The sequence below is a fragment of the Eucalyptus grandis genome, chromosome 1, assembly GCF_016545825.1.
Source record: "Eucalyptus grandis isolate ANBG69807.140 chromosome 1, ASM1654582v1, whole genome shotgun sequence".
Taxonomy (NCBI): Eukaryota; Viridiplantae; Streptophyta; class Magnoliopsida; order Myrtales; family Myrtaceae; genus Eucalyptus; species Eucalyptus grandis.
Window position 1 is genome coordinate 30,138,746 of NC_052612.1, and position 17,224 is coordinate 30,155,969.

At 40.3% G+C, this 17,224-nt stretch overlaps 2 protein-coding genes across 7 annotated transcripts; one reads left to right on the forward strand and one right to left on the reverse strand.

The window, feature by feature from the left end:
• Positions 1–302: 302 nt before the first annotated feature.
• LOC104438714 (GDSL esterase/lipase At5g03820) lies at positions 303–2,413 on the forward strand. The gene is given in 6 exon segments (XM_010051898.3): positions 303–586; positions 691–821; positions 931–1,018; positions 1,021–1,163; positions 1,435–1,690; positions 2,013–2,413. Coding segments are annotated over 6 exon segments (1,044 nt in total). The 5' UTR covers positions 303–354; the 3' UTR covers positions 2,207–2,413.
• LOC104438724 (E3 ubiquitin-protein ligase UPL7) lies at positions 1,259–16,127 on the reverse strand. 6 transcript variants are annotated; one of them, XR_005550789.1, is made up of 15 exons: positions 15,960–16,125; positions 15,468–15,590; positions 14,823–15,063; positions 12,633–13,222; positions 10,303–11,286; positions 9,883–10,211; positions 9,110–9,388; positions 8,769–9,021; positions 7,518–7,688; positions 7,345–7,437; positions 6,876–6,983; positions 4,513–4,629; positions 3,160–3,249; positions 1,869–3,060; positions 1,259–1,728 (listed from the first exon to the last, which is right to left on the reverse strand). XR_005550789.1 is itself a non-coding variant. In XM_010051922.3 (15 exons), exons 1-14 carry the CDS (start codon positions 15,981–15,983, stop codon positions 2,977–2,979), a joined length of 3,486 nt encoding a protein of 1,161 aa, XP_010050224.2. In that variant the 5' UTR covers positions 15,984–16,126; the 3' UTR covers positions 1,259–2,201; positions 2,949–2,976. The 6 variants fall into 6 exon arrangements, 4 of the variants coding, with proteins under 4 accessions (XP_010050224.2, XP_010050215.2, XP_010050241.2 ...); XM_010051922.3 differs by having other exon boundaries at positions 1,259–2,201; positions 2,949–3,060; positions 15,960–16,126; XM_010051913.3 differs by having other exon boundaries at positions 1,259–2,232; positions 2,949–3,060; positions 15,960–16,126.
• Positions 16,128–17,224: the final 1,097 nt, after the last annotated feature.

Here is a 17,224-nt window from a genome sequence, read left to right on the forward strand (position 1 = left end):
ACCCCCGCACTTTTCGTCATATGTTCGTAACATACTCGTTTTGAGAATGTTGGGGCAAAGCTTGCATTTTTAAGTAACCCTTACGAAACAAATACAGAGGACAAAGAGTCATTAGCTCTCTCGAAGGACGGGAATGTACTAAACATGCTATTTTGCCTCGGAATGAGCGAAGCTTTTACTGGGACTCTGCCCTCATCCTTGCATTAGTTAAAATTTCAACTTTTGACCGTCCCCTCACTTGAGATCTTCTCCTTAAATCCTGCTCTCTGGCCTTTGTTTCTCCATTCTCCATTAACCTCTCTCTCTCTCTCTCTCTCTCTCTCTCTCTATCTGATCGAGGAAAACAGGAGAGAAATGAGAATTGTGAAAGGGCTTTTGGGATTGCTTGCAGTGCTTGGTTTAGTGGCTCATGGGGATCCTCTTGTGCCTGCACTGTGCATCTTTGGGGACTCGGTGGTGGACGCGGGCAACAACAACGATCTCTACACGCTTGTCAAGGCCAACTTCCCCCCTTATGGAAGAGACTTTGCCTCTCACAACCCCACTGGCAGGTTTTGCAATGGAAAGCTTGCCACAGATTTCACTGGTACTCAACAGAAATCAGCTCTCTCTCTCTCTCTCTCTCTCTCTCTTCTCGCACAGCAGACACAAAAACATGAGCTAATAGTTTGTACGTTTTGCCATCCACAGCCGAGAACCTCGGATTCACTTCCTACCAACCGGCTTACCTTAGCCGTGAAGCAACAGGGAAAAACCTCTTGATCGGAGCCAACTTTGCCTCGGCTGCTTCCGGCTATTTAGACCGGACGGCCCAGTTATACGTAAGTGCTGGCTTCAGTTCTCACTTGTCTCCGACATGCAAGCTTGTGTCTTTCCCTTGCGCACAAGTATACGTTTGCCGAGTGAACTGTTGTTTGTTGGTAATTGCAGCAATCTATTTCGCTGCCCCAGCAGCTGAACAACTACAAGGACTGGCAAAGCAAAGTGGTGAGTATGGTGGGAAGGCGCAAAGCCAACGCCATTTTTCGGGCGCGATCCACCTTCTGAGCGCGGGGAACAGTGACTTCATTCAGAACTACTACATCGATCCCGTTCTCAGTGGAGCTTTCACACCAGACCAATTCTCCGACATTCTCCTCACATCTTACTCCAATTTCATCCAGGTCTCTTCATGAAATAAACCATGCATGTTACTCTCTCTCTCTCTCTCGCTCTCTCCACACACATACAAAGATAAAACTTAGTCCAGAAAGAGAGATAATCTCAAACTTTTACAAACTCGTATTATATACTGATTAATCACCAAAGTACAAGAAGCGTCAGGGAAACCTTTCTTTTTCTAATAGACAACTTATGGGAAACTCATTTATGAAATTAGACACATTTGCTGTACACAATCGGAACTGCTTTTATGACACCAAAATTACATAGCAGGATCTCTATGGAGCGGGAGCGAGGAAAATTGGAGTGACAAGCCTACCCCCAACTGGATGTTTGCCGGCAGCCAGAACTCTCTTTGGATCCGGAAGCGCCCAGTGTGTAGCAAGATTGAACCAAGACGCGGTTTTGTTCAATAATAAGCTAAATAGCACATCTCAGAGCTTGCAGAAAAGGCTCCCAGGTCTCAAACTTGTGGTCTTCGACATCTACCAGCCCCTCTTGGACCTGGTCACAAAACCTGCTGAGAATGGTAAGCTACTCGTGCCGTAACGGCACGATTTCCCCACTCTGCATAATCCATTACCATCCATTGTAAGTCCACTTCAACCTTACTGAATATGTGAATCATTCATCTGTATGAACAGAGTAACCTGAAAGTTGAATTAAAATAAAGAACTCAATCTCATGATAAAGCAAAGGGAATGTACATTTTCCATGACATTAATGTTATTGTCTCATCGTCAGTCTCTTTGTAACCACTGCATGAGAACATGAGATGCTTTGCAATGCCAGGCCAACTGACAGTGAAGAGCGAACCAAATTTTCATTGTTGAATTGGTCTCTTGTTGCAGGGTTCTTTGAATCTACGAAGGCCTGCTGTGGAACAGGTACAGTGGAAACATCCTTGCTTTGCAATGCAAGGTCCATTGGAACATGCACAAATGCTACCGGTTACGTTTTTTGGGATGGATTCCATCCCTCTGAAGCCGCTAACATGGCCTTGGCAGGAGCACTCCTTTCTCAAGGATTCTCTCTCATTTCTTGAGTGTAAGAAGCATATCAGCATTGTAGCTACAATGATATATAGTAGCCTTCTCATCTTGAAAAGAAGGATATAGGGGCATATATAAGGAGATCCAATGACTAGTTAAAAAGATTTAGTTTGCTTTAAATTGTTTGTGGATCCGAATTTCCAATATACTTCAAGTGTTAATGGCTATTAGTAGCAACGGTTGCTTGATGCTTCTTCGAACAATAAGATCCTCCCTGCTTTCTTCCCTTACTTATACAGGGACTAATAATGATTGTGTAACCCTGGTAATGTTATATTAATGTGATGATATGGACAAGAACATGACAAAAGAGAAGCAGCAACACTAATTTAGTGGGATAAGCAGCAATCCTATACAATTTTATTTGTTGATGTACAGTAGAATGTGTTTTTTGAAATAACTGCTTCATAGCAACTTCTATAAAGAAGAGGAAAACGTTGTGTCTACTTACTCTTACACTCAAGATATCATTCCACTTTACCTCATAATCCGTGCCTACTTAAGGACACACTAGTGTTTTAAAATGATAAGAATGATCCGCAGGTCTAATCATCTGCAGTCATAGACCACCCATGATCTATGTAACAAGAGAAAATAAAAACTAATACCATGCCTGATGCCCGTCAATCTATTGGTAAAGTGGGACTATTAATTATATAATAAAGCATTCAAATATTCACAACCTCTTGCCAAGCTAAACCACTAAGATGAGCAGATCACAAAAAGAGTAATTACCAGAAGCGGTAGTGTGGATAGAATGCTGCTAAGAAAGTTCAAACCCTGTGTTGGAACTAATCGCGTAAAGAAGCTTTGATCTCATCGTGCTTGCACGCTTGTATGTGGGAAGCTGCAGCCAATGAAAAGATACAAAGCTCATCTAGGCAGTTCAAGTTGGTTCTGAAATTCAAGAATTCTAAATAAAAGAATTTGCTCCCAGTCTATCTACCTTCAAGGTATTGTAGCATGTGGAAGCAGATGGAAGTCTCTCGACATCCTGACCTCCAAATGTTGCCCAGACAGGTGCATCACAAGCAACCTGCATAACATACTAGTCCCTCAGAATCCATTTCGATCAGGCATGTACCAGAAACACAACCTTGATGCGCACCCTAATCAACAGGGCCGTCAAAAGGATAAAATCTTTGCTCTTGTTTGAACTCAAGTAGGACAAGCAGAAGAAGCATCAATTTTTTGATAATCAATGATCAGCTTTCCTAGTGCAAATCCAGTTACTTTCTTCAAGCAGATCAGAAGATGGAAAATGTAAAAACTAGCTCATGCTCATTGGAGTAGAATTCCCATTTGTTTTTAAATTAGGCTAACGGCATAACCAATGGTAAGAACGGGATCATAAACCTCTAAACCTAATGGTCATGCCATTCTTCCCTCTGTTCTGCTTTCTGAAGGAACTAGTTTCATATTTCCTAATGCATGAGTTCACATAATGGAGTCCAGCCAGAGTCATAGGCACGCAGTCTTGCATCTGCATAACAGAGAGGCTATTAAACAAGTTTAACTTTTGACCTCCCTATCACATTGGAGAAACTTGTTGTGTTAAGGCTCCAGCCATAAGTTGCTCTACCTCTAACATATCCAGATTCAGTAGATAATCCCTTCATTCGATACTGGAAACAATATTGTATGTTAAGCTCAAAGTCTTCATAATTGCCAATGCCAAACCTTTGTAGATGTATCACATCTACCGCTCTGTAGCAATACGTATGACATGATTCCAATTGCCAGTAATAAGGAATGATGCCCATATAACCAAAAAAATGTTCAGAACTCTTATGTGAAACATTCTCCAGGCATCATGAGTTCATAGACATTTGAATTAGAAAAAAGATGCATAAATATAGTAGCTCTGCCCTTCAAACACGCCCAGGCTAAGTTATCTCTTTTCCAGTGACATGCCACCACCAAACGTCAGCTAATTCCATGTTATGAAAGTTTACTTTAGAGAGGATAAAGAGAATATGACCAAGATCGACATAAGCTACATGAATCTAAGGACTTGAAATAGGAATCCCAAGAGTTCTTTTGACTAACATATTCATCTTATGCTTATTTCAGAACATCACAAGCTTATGGCTACTTCATAGCTATAGCTGCTCCCATTTCGCAGCATAGTCTGTGTCCAAACACCCATGGAAATTTTTGTAAAATTTTCATTTGTCTACGTATTTAGTTGCCTCTACTGTTCCACAAAGACAAAAAAGACAAAGGAACAAGATCTCATGAATAAAACTGTTAATCAAGACACAAATACCATATGGAAACAACCAGATCACAAGGGAACCTTATGGATAGTAAAAGTTGGCTGCAAGTGTTTAAACCCCAGTAAAGGAGCTCGAGAACAACTTGTCACAAACTTAAGAAGCATGCACCGCTCTTTTGGCTCAAATCCTTTCATTACCTGCAGTAACAATTTAGGAAAAGGCAAACTTTATAATTTTAAATATAAAACAACTGCTTAGAAAGTAAGGAAGAATGCTTGTCCTCTGCATGATTACAGCTCAAAAAAAAAAAAAAAAAAAAAAATTCAAAGCATTTTACCATTACGTCAAAGCAGAAAATCAGGTGAATATCAATTCTACACAGCATTCTACGCATACAAAAACTTGAATATCTCTTCCATCTATGCAATAACATTATCATCTATGCTATTATATCATCAACGTTTGACTAGTAATAGATTCGACCAGAATAATCAGTGGGTTTAATAGTAATCCTTGAGGCTCTTGTATTGGTGTCCAACAACTAACACTAGTCGTGACTTGTGACTGAGGAAACTGTAATCCAGGGGAAGACAAAAGGAAACATTGGATAGAGACTACCGTATTCTAAGGCTCCGTTCGTTTCACGGAAAATAACTTCCAGGAAAATATTTTCCGAAATTTCCGGTGTTTGGATGGGCAGAAAATCACGGTCAAGGAAAACATTTTCCGGTCAACGGAAAATCCCTTCTTGACATCTTGGAAAATGATTTCCTCTTTTGAAAAGAGGAAATCATTTTCCCGGCCTCTCGCCTCTCGCGCGATTTCCTTCCTTCAGTTCTCATTCTCTCTCTCTCTCTCTTGCTCTCCCTGCTGCAATGGCTTCGACGACATCCTTCTCCGGGATCAGCCTCCGCCCTCCCCGGCCGCTCCTGCCCGCCTACTCCAGCCGGGGTGCCGCCGCGCTCCGCTTCCCCGGTGGCTCGAAGCCGCTCGGGAGGATCCAGCTCAAGAGGGAGCACCGCGGCGGCGCTGAGAGGCTCGCGGGGAGCCCACCGTCCAAGCCGCTCGTCATGCGGGGGCAAGCCGTGAGCTCGTCGGATCTGGCGGCGGAGCTCACGGCTCGTCGGATCTAGCGGCGGAGTTCGCGACTCGCCGGATCTAGCGGCGAGCTTGAGCTCGATCCGGGCGAGCTCGAGCTCTGTCACTAGATCCGGCGAGCTCGGGTGAGATCGGCCGAGCCTCGAGCTCGCCGGATTTGCGCGGAGCTCGCGGCTCGCCGGATCCGGGCGAGCTCGAGCTCGTCGCGGATCCGACGAGCTCGGGTGAGATCGGCCAAGCCTCGAGCTCGCCGGATTTGGCCACCGGGTCTTGGTCGGCATTGGGCGGTGGCCATCGTCGGGCGGGGAAGGAGGTGGCGGCGGAAGGAGGAGGAAGAAGGAGGAAGAAGGAGGCGACGAGGCGGAGGAACGAGGAGAAAGGAGGAGGAAGGAGGAAGGAAAATAAAAATAAATAATAAATAATAAAAATTTCGATTTTTAAAAATTTAAAAAATTTAAAAAATATTTTAAAAAAATATATAAATAAATAAAATAAATTTTGTGGTCAATTAAAAATATTAAAATTTAATTTTTGATAATTTTTCCTAAACAATTAAATGAGCTAACGAACGGCGGAAAATAATTTTAGATTTTGGCCGAACACCGGAAAATAGAGTCATTTTCCTGGAAAATGACTTTCAGGAAAATGTTTTCCGAAAACATGATATTTTCCGCGAAACGAACGGAGCCTTACTATCAGGAAAAACTCAGGAAGTTCGGGCAAATGTCCCTTTATATTTCTCTAAGGAGCTGCTTCATATAGAAAACTTATGCACTCTGAATCAATTGGAAGAAAAATCACAGGTACTTTATGAAGTAAAATCCAAGTATAGAAAATTAGATTTTCTACAAAAAAAGAGGAAAAGAACTTAAGTTTCCTGTCAGTTGAATTACCTAAGGCCTAAACTATATAACACAGGTAAAACAGTAGCTGCCAGCCATCTGATTCCACTGGTACATACATCTATCATATTAAGGCCTTAGGGCAGAACTACTAATACCCACCTTCCTTCCCTCAGTCTGTTCCTTCAATTCTTCCTAAAAGAGAAGAAAATATGGCTCCTATATGCCTAAGGAGAAAGTTAACCATTAAGAGTAGATGACTGAGAAACCAACATGCCCAAACTGACTGAATGAGGATCAATGACATCCCCATGCAAAAGCTAAGAATCAATATTGAGAAAAAAAGCATCATAATTACGTACCAAGCTTTAAAAAAGCAAATAAATAGAAATAGACAAAACTGAATCTCGGACCTGTCTATCAGGTAAATGCAAAACATGCACCATTATCGTACTGGACAAAGGAGAAAATGTGACTGTAAACAGTCTTTGCAGTTCATATACCTCCCAGAAAAGTTTTACCGTCCGGCTTCCCTCAGAATAACCACCAGTATAGCGTGTATTACTTCTCAAATCATCGACATCAATATCATGGTATCCACCAGAAAGCAACTGTGCAGATACATCAAACATCAGTATTTCCTTCACATAGGAACACTGAAAACCTAGATTATGACAAAAAATATATATGACAAATAGTTAACAAGATATCTCAAAATCAGTTTGCTCCACTTATCCATGAGCAGTTTGGTCTTAACAGTCTAGTGACAACCTCTTTCATCAAGGATAATATATTAATATGCAAAAAGAGGCAACACGGCTGTCTCAAGTTATATAAAGTTAGTAAACTCTATGAAAAACATATAATGCCATGACGGATGAACTACTTAAGCAGTTCATGGAGGCCCATAGCAGCTTAAAATAAGCACGACACAACTGAACAGTTCAAAGGAGTCACATGATGGGAAAATACCTGATTAAATTCAGATGCATTAAATAACTTAAGCCACGATGGTGATATGAGATCCGTTAACCCTCTGTAGAAAGCATTTGCAAATGCCAGTATCTACAATTTGGCAAGAACAGAGAGTTAAATCTAGTATACAAAATGTAAACTTAAGTATAACTTACAAACATATGATTCACCTGCCGATTAAGCTTATAATCTGCAATTGCATGAATATACTGCATCTTGTTCTCATTTGTCACGCAGATATCCCTGCCACCAGGTCTGAGTTCAAAAACATGATTTTTACCAAAAGATTCCTCTGTAATTGTAAAGTCCAGAGACAGTTCCTTTACATCACCATCGAAGTGCTGTCAAAGTTACACCAACCAAGTATCATACAAAGTTGATTCTAATACATAGAATAAAATACAAGCACAACAACATAATCTACTGTACAACTAACAGACCGAAAATTTAACTTCAACTTTTTAAACTCTCCAAAATCCTATCTGTGAAAGGTCAGATTAGATGATAGAAGAGGACAGCCAAGTTGCAAGAAAACAGGAACACGCAAAATAATAGACATAGCCTCCCATGCGTCATTGTAGTATAAGTGGTCTACCCTGTTACTCTTTGCATTTGCTACTTTTAATGCTAGTTGAGTCCCGGGGCACTGAACTTGTATGAGTTATATAAGCAACATGCAATCCTAATCTAGGTAAAACTTCTGGTTAGCTTTAACTATTAATGCTATATACCTTCTCTGTCTCTCTCTGCTTATAATCGGAAATACATAAAAAAGTCAGTAAGTCCTTCTCTCTAGTAAAATGTCATGAACGTCCAGTACCAATTTCAAGTCATGCTTAACAGAGTCTTTGCTACATGCTAAACCAAAATATGGAAAATGCAACATAAACTGTAACATTATTCAGCTCGGTTTAATAGGTATGTAATGAGAAGGGAAAATAATACTATTCTTCAAACTCTTTCATTATGTGTTTTAAGTATACACGGCTAGATTTAATTATGAGTTATATTAGCCTAGATTTCATTATCAATCACCTAAACCGCACTGGCTACATGTGACTGTACTATTAAGTTGACTTTGTCATTCATACTTTTGGGCAGCAGATGTTGCAGTAATTTGAAAATTAGAGTAATTGGATTTCACTAAAAAGGTGCTTGATAAAGTTACTCGGGTGTTGAGATCCATCGAAGACTCATAGCTCAGTCACTTTGTTTCAATTTTTTTTTTTTTTTCCTTTTTTTAATGTGCCTTGCAGTATACACATCAACCTTGAAGAACATTTTAGAGCTTGTTGCAATATGATGACTGCAAATGCTACTTGAAATTTGAATCAACACCTTTAGCAAGAATTAAACCAACAGGAGACTACACTACACAAATGAGGTGGAAGTGATATTACCAAGTTTTGACAAGGATTTACCTTAATATACATAAGATTTCTATAAACCTCAGGATCAAGTGTTGACAGTTCATCAAGGAAGCTGTATCGTCCCAACAACTTTTGAACAAAGACATGTGAAAAAGAGTAATCTAACAATATTCCCTCATAGAGAGCTTTACCAACAATCCTTCCAAGAAATTCAATCATCTGCAATCCATATTCGAGATACTTTGCAGATATATTCGGCATCAGAAGCCTGTCTTCAGTTGAGGTTTGGGTGAATAGTCCATACCTTGAACGATTAAAAGATTCCCATGAATGGCTTCTCTTGGGAAAAGTGTATGTCAAGAAGAATAAAGGAAAGACCACATAAAACTTACTCGGGCGAGAAGGCAGCTTTTGACAAATCAGTTAAGAACTCCTTAGACAATCCACCATAGTCTAGACCAGCCTCTGGAAGTCCACATTCACTCACAAAGGATACATGGATAGATGACTTCAATCTTGAACCCAAGGTGTTCAATTGTCGAAATCCATCTTCGACAATATTCCCCCTCCGAATGACTATCTCAATATTTCTAGAACCAGGCCCTGCTACTTCACCCGCCATGACTCGAGAGACTTTATCCATCTTGATAAATTCTCTGAACATCTCAACTCTGCAACCATGGTAAGCACTTCAATAATACATATCGGGCTGGTCACCAAAAATAAACTTAAAAACATCATCATGTTGATACAGCTAATAACAATGGAGGGACATCAATAAATTAAAAGTGCCTGCCAGTATAGGCCCTGAACGAAAAGGTGCAAATGCACACATTGTTGTAACAGGTCAACTACTCTCTTACAGCCAGTTTTTGCAGCTTCTCACATGGTGAAAAATTCTGTATTTGTCTTCCATTAACTTAGTGGTATACTATAAATTCTAGTCTCATCTTCACTGTGACTGTCTCCACATTTAAGAGCAAAAACTTTTTGCATGCATTATGATTGAAAGTTATCAATAAATGGCTGACAAGGGCGATCTAGGTTATTTATTGAGAAAATTTGTTGAAAGTAATGTTACAAAAGAACTACACAGGAGAAGAAAAGGTGAAAAGGAATCAAGACATATGAGTGAAACATGGCCTTCTGATAACTCTCTACTTACCTTTCTTCAAATGGATATACATGTGGCATAGTTGTGATAATAGAGCCCATGCTGGAAACCAACAATAAATCATCTGATTTGGTCGAAAGAACATCATGAGTTCTCGCAGCTATTGCAATAGGAGGTCGGCTCTTTCTAGCAGGCGAAAGCCACAAATCAGGGGGACAAAACTGGTGCCTGCAATCCCTTTCATACATTAAATGCAAGCACTTGGTTGCAGACTCCATCATTGGTTTATTCTGCAGACAACTGCTACGAGACAAGCCACTATAAACAAGTGTATTGAGTGCCGATGTAATTCTCCTTTGCTCCTCAAGCTTGAAAGGAACCTAGCCCATGGACAAACTACCCCATTATAAATCATTTACAGGGCCTAATATTATCTGGGAAAAATAAAATAAAAATCCTGAAACTGTTTACCTGTTTTTCATAGAACTCTATGTCATCAAGCACAAGCAGAAGATGTGAATAGGTTGCACAGAACAGATGCAGCAGACAAGACATATCTTTAGAAAGACCTTGAGGGCCAGACCTCAGAAGCTCTACATCCCACACATCACAAGAATCTTCATCCACCAAGCCAGAGCTAATATGAGAATCAGTCGAGTCCGTAAGACCACTACCAGCACTGGCCTGAGACTTGCCAGTGATCATCTGCAATACACTGGTCCATTTACCACCTCCAAACTTAGACGTCTGCTGTCTTACATCCAAAATGCCATTTTTTCTGCTCCCAGGATAATCTCTTGCGCGATCAGAGGCACCATGAAAAATATTAGTTTCCAGCGATCTCCACAAGCTGACAAGAAATCCAGGAGTAAAGGATAGCATGTTAAGGATAGGCAATGATCCAGCCACAGGGTTCAGTACTGAAAATAATCTGAGCATATAAGAGTAGAAGTACGAAATGTGAACCAGTTCCAACTTTCCCAAATTATCCAAATTCTCTGATGCCAGCATTTCAGCTCCCTGAGCACACATATCTGTACTCAAGACAGCCAAAAGGTCTGTCAGATGTGACTGATGATAAACAGGCCTCAGTAACTCCACGTAAGACCTTTCTGAAAGCCCCGATACGGACTCTTTCTTAAAGATAGAAAAGTTGGTGGACCCCTCGAAAGTTCCACAGTCACATTCACATCTTTGATTTTCCTTTATTAAGGATCTAGCATTATCAATCCAATCCAAGAAGTTTTCTGCTAGAGTAATAACAACTCGAACATATAATCCATGTTCTACATCTTGACAAAATATTGGAGTTTCTAGAGAACCATTGTCATTCCCTGTCATTAGGCATATGACATTTGCAAGAGCCCAACCAACTGGAGGAATTGCCTTATGCCAACAGAAAGTTCCTTGCTGATGAATATCTGACATGTCCGATAAAAATTTTCCTCTCAACATCTGTCATCACCTGCCATAGTTTGATCAGTGCCCATGAATTTAAATGCAATTTTAACAGTCTTATTAAACAGGTGATTATTATGCAAGGAGGATTTCCGATAGAAGGTAGCCGGTCATGTTGACTTGAAACATAATATCAAATCGAGGAATAACCATACAAGAGATACAGGTGAAAAATACAAAGGCACAATACTGTGTCTGCAAGTTTTGCATAATGTGCATGTTGGTAGCAGAGATATAAAATTAGAGGTAAATCAGCAGGATATCTCCTAAAAACTTAAGAAAAAAAGTGAACAGCTCAAGACAGGTTAAGGTTATTTAAGTATGCCATGTTGCTTATCTATGGAGTAAGGGGCCTTACATACATGCAGTCTTCCTCCACTCACTTCCTTAAGCTTTTAGAGTAAATGGCTGCACACTGCATCTCAAATTAGTAGAGTTTCATGCCAGCGTATTTCGTGTGTGCAACCCCATCAATTCCACATGCCATTATCAGTTTTGTTTACACATGAAAGGGGGTGTTAAAGTATCTTGTACATGGCCTCTATATAAGGTCTTATACAAGTATTCTCCCTCCACCTACTAGATTAAGCTTTTGGACTATGTATTAAATTTTAAGTAGAATATCCTTATGACATACATGTGGCTTGGAGAAAGAACTCATGAGATCCAATTTTGCACATCTCCACTATATATACAGTGAGATATCATTCAGAAAACTTGAGGGAAAAAATTCAGGCATATATCAGTCATCATATCCTAAGAACCAATAAAGCTGTATCATTATGCAAAGCAAACAAGCTTATGATGGAGCAAGATCAGACAAAGAACATTTTAGAACAAGCAAGGGGAAGTAATTGACTATATGTCCAATCAAGCAAGATAGTTTCAGATTCTTTGTGCCAAAAGATGCAGAATCAGACTCTTGAGCAAAGAATTAAAAATAGCATCCTGATCATTGGACCATGCGACTTTTACTTTTTACTTTTCTCATACGTTGCAGTTTTCACGAATTGATTTTATATGCCTGGAACCTTTTAAAATGTGCAAATATTAACAAATAGATGTATATAAATAGTACAGCTTCTCAAAGTTTTAGCATTGTTTTAAGATTTGGCAGAAAATCACTAAGTGTTTTGCTCATAGGAAGCCCAACCAAACTGGTCCTATCACATGCCCACTTAACCCCTGCTGCACACCCTTTTCTAGGTGCTGCAAATCAAACTAAAAACTTTCTCAGGGAAGCGAAGAGGACTAGGTAAAATCAAACCAAATACACTAAGAAAATCTGACATGCCAAAAACCAATGGAAAAGAATCTTTATGTGGCAGTTGGATGAACCTTACCAGAAGAGTCTGGAAGCATGGTGAAAGAACAGATTTATGCTTCAAAGCAGGAACCAGAAAAGCTGGTAACCGTTGAAGAAGCCAAGGAATTGTCAGGAGAGATATACAGTACTGTGTGGGAGCACAGTCAATATCCACAAGGCTTGGTCCATCTTTATTGGACTTTATCACGTGAAATGGCCGGAGAGCTAAAGTTAATGCACTTGCTGTGATCAAGAATCTATCTTCGGTCTGTGCCAGACCAGCGCATTGTGATGGCAAAAAAACATCCAGTTTCATGATGTACTTTCTAACAGATACGTAAAGCCCACTCTTACTTCCCATAAAGCAGATCAAATTCTTGACAGCTAGATCAACATCCCTGAAATGATCCTGAGGTGAAATCTTCCATCCATTGCGATCAGTTAAGACAACCGGTAGACGCATTGCTAGTGAGGTAAGAGCAACCATATCTTTGGAACCAGGATGATTTGTGTCACATGATGCAAGAATGAAGGAGCACAGTATGATCAGCTTCTGTGCCTGAAAATTCCAGGTTCTTCTCTCTTCAAGTGTGCCGATGGCCAAGCAGCAAAAGTTTCTCCTCAGATCTACAGAATGAAAATGCAAAAGCATCTAATTTGACATAACTTGATATGAACCCAACAATAAAGCCAATGCAAATAAAACATTAACAATTTTAATAATGGTTTGCAGATACAACCTCTCTGGAAAATCAACCACAAAAATGTGTACATCAATGCCTTCCCAAACCCCCACAATGAGGGAAGCATTGTGCACCAGGATTCCCTATTTTAGATGCAATGTGTACTTACAACGGAACACTTATGCAGTAGTCAGGCAATAAAGTAAAGTCAAAAGGGTAACTTTACACTCTAACTCAAGACGACAGGGAAAATCAGCTCAAGACACCATTCGACATCACTCCATAACAAAGTAGCAATTTTTCTGCAAGTGTGTGACATGGGGAGAGGAAGGGAATCAAGTATGTGGTCACTTAGGTAAGCAACATAGTTTTGCCTCATAACAAACTCCGGCCATTTCAGAGAACATCGGCCAAGTAGACAAATATCACGGTGAGCAAGAGTCACTGTTTCATCAACATCAAAATTTCGCACCATTTCATAACCTGGGGACAATCTGGTACCTATATAAGAAACACCGGACTTTTGATTATCATACGTATCCAACAGACTCATTATTCTGTAAGTGACTCCTTGTCATTAAAGAATCCATGTGGAGAAGGGAATATTAAATGGTAATTTACACTGCTTGGAAAACCTTCTCTAGGAGCTTTGAGCACTAGGCTTTGGAACACTATAGTTTGCGACACTTATTTATCAGCTTAATCGACTGACCCTTATTTATCGGCTTGACTATAGTCACAATAAAAAATAGGGAGTATTGCATTTAATTTGAAGACAAGAGAAAAGAAGTGTAATATGTAGAGACTTGTCTCCTCATCCCATATAAATGCAGCTCTGTCCACTGTGATTGCTACTTTCTCAAACAACTAGATCAAAATGTTGAAAGAAAATAAACCAACTAATCTTCCCTATATAGCATTTTAAGAATATTTCCAGCATTTAATAAAAAATGTGAAGCTCTCTTAAAATCCACTTCCAAATTAATGTACCATAATTTTTTACAAGGTTCAGTGTACTGTTCTGCTAAGACATGCCTCCAAAAGAAACTGAGAAGGCCTTGGCAATTACTGGCAGACACAAGACTTGGGATGGCAAGAATAGAAACTTTAAACATACATAATTTACGACAATTAGTACTTCAAATCTCAGATAATATAGCATACGATTCATAAATATTGCATCAAGCAGCTAGTGGCCTGGCGGGCAGGGACGTTTGCCAACCCCACGGGTCCACCCATGGCCTTGCCATAATATACATCTTAACTTATAAAAAAATTAATAAAACCATACTACGACCAGTGAAAGCACTGTACCGAACAAATTGACTCATAATATGCAATCATATTTCTTGAACACTTGCTAACTTCCCATAAGAAGGTACATGAAGCTCTAAATCATCCAGACTTAATTAACTTGTTAGCATTGGAACACATGATTGACCCAACAGCAACTCTTTCAAATCAGCCCCTATTTGATGTATTAGGAAAGTGAAACTATAGTAAATCATTGCTATTGATTCTTGCAAAGCTACTAATTACCATACCAGTAGAGTGAATACTCTCCAAAAGAATCTTAAAGCACTTCTCCAAGCAGGCAACATCTCTGGGTTGAATAGTATGACGCTGGACAGACAAGCATCTAACAAAGAAGAGGAAAGGTCGCAAAAGGCTGCAAGAAATCCATGTTCCGGTCATCAAACCAGAATGATGATTCACCAAGGCATCCCATTCTTCTCGAAAATGCAAAGCTGCCATTCTTGTCACATGGTAACGCCTCCATACTCTCTGAAAAAGGAAAAAAAAGAAAAAAAAAGAAGAGAAAGTGAACACGTTTATACTGGCTGAGAAGAAATTCCACTTTACAGACTAATGGAAATAGTCTGGATTATGGGAAGCAAGATTAACCAGCCTCAATGAATCAGCAAATACTGTAGCATTATCTACCAGTACAACCAATAGACATAGGTCGTTCATCCTAGAGAAAGGTCCTCTACACCAGACCACATACAAAAAGGAACTAACTGAATCAAAAGGAAATCTCCTACAAGCGATAGGTTAGATAACACAGCCTCATACTCTTCTAATTCAATGGCCTCCACTCAACAATATCGAAAATTTGAACTGGTGCATCTTCGCTCGGCACTTCAGGGTAACATTACAAAAAGCTAGACCCGAAAGGAGTGACGCACCTGAATGAACAGCGCAGCTGCATTGGCGCGCCTCGCGTAGCTCCGGGCCTCCCTCTCCTGAGACACCTTCTCGAGAAGAGCGTCCCTCGTGATCTCCCTCGCGCTCGCGCCCCTCAACGAAACCTGATTCAACCGCGAAAAAAAAAAAAAAAAAAAAAAACGCGATTCGCACAAACAATCAACACAAGCAGCAATCAAGACTAACGGATTGAAGAGACTCCATCACCCCCAAGACCGATCTAGCACGAGAGCCAGACCATCTAATCACTCGTAACATCATTTCTTTGCTTGGGCGGGCAGAGCAATCGGCCGCGAAATTCGCCCAATTCCAATCGACTTCACAAATCAGGGAAGGAACAGCAGAAGGCGATAGTCAGAACCAAATTCCTCGCGAATTCAACTCCGGCAACCCACAAGAACATCCATACGGCGACTATTCAGCACCGCGAGCTAATCACAGAGAGAGAAAGAGAGAGAGAGAGAGAGAGTAACCTGGTGCTTGCGAGTTGCGTCCATGGCGGATGAGGGAAGAGGAAGTTTGCTGTTCGTGATCACGTGTCTAGAGGCTTCCTTCCCGATGCAACTGCAATTTGAATCATCTCCACCGTCGTTCGTCTTCTTCCTCCCCTTGATATCGTCAGCTCTTCTCTCTCTCTCTCTCTCTCTCAGATGTTGTGTAGCTTTTCGGGAGTTCGTCCGGGCCGGGTAATGAACCGGTATTTGAGCCCATTTGGAGTCGACCCGCCAATTTCAAGACAAAGACTTTTTTTCTGGGTTTTCCATTCACTTGGCAAAAATAAAAGGAAAATTCTCATATGAACACCTAAAATAGAGCCATTTTTTCAAACAATGATCTAAAGTGGATACTGCCTCAAATAATGACCTGAAGTGGCTAACTTATTCTCAATTAAGAACCCGAACTTCTAATTTTATTCAAAGCCAAAGTACTTTTGTCCAAGAACATTATTCTTTGTTTTTTTTCTCTCTTTCTTCTTTCTCATGCTCTACATCACCTCCATTATCAGCCCCTCCATCTCTCTTTGTCATCTCGTTGTATGACCAAGATTGAATTTTCTTTAACACGAGCCATTACAACATAGTCTTAACTCGTTGAAAATTTTAAATTCCTCTCTTCAAAATGGTTTGTAAACAATTCCACGAAGCCAAAATGAGCTTTCAAATATAAGTTATCTTTATTCCAACATTCATCGAAAATTCTGATCTCAAAGCCATAATATGAATATGCTTTTGCTGAGACTCAACTTCTTGTCCAACTCCTAAGCTATGCAACTAATCCCTTTGGCGACGTATTTCTCTCACCTCGAGAGTGCATCAAACTCCACTTATTTCGGGCCTTCCACTAACCCAACAATTGCAATTTTGTGTGTTGTTTTTGGTCTTGCTTGCCAACAATAGAGCAACAATATCCAAGCATTAATAAATCGTCTTGTTTGACTAACTTATGCCTCTAGTCAATTAATACTTGGTGATCAACAATTTCACAACAAAGAGCAATTTCATTACAGCAGGTGACTATTTCAACCTCGGCAACAATTTGCCTCATCAATTTCAAATTCGGGTTTGCCTCTCTTGCGTAAATTCGATCTTTCAAAGATCCCCCTTCCCCTTTGCAATGTGTCACGACCTCTTTTTTTTTCGTCCGGGGAAAAGGAAGAAGGTTTAGGGGTATTTGCCTAAAGAAGCGGACCAATGGCCCTAAATTAGGCGGGGCTCTCCCAAGCCCATACCTCGCGACG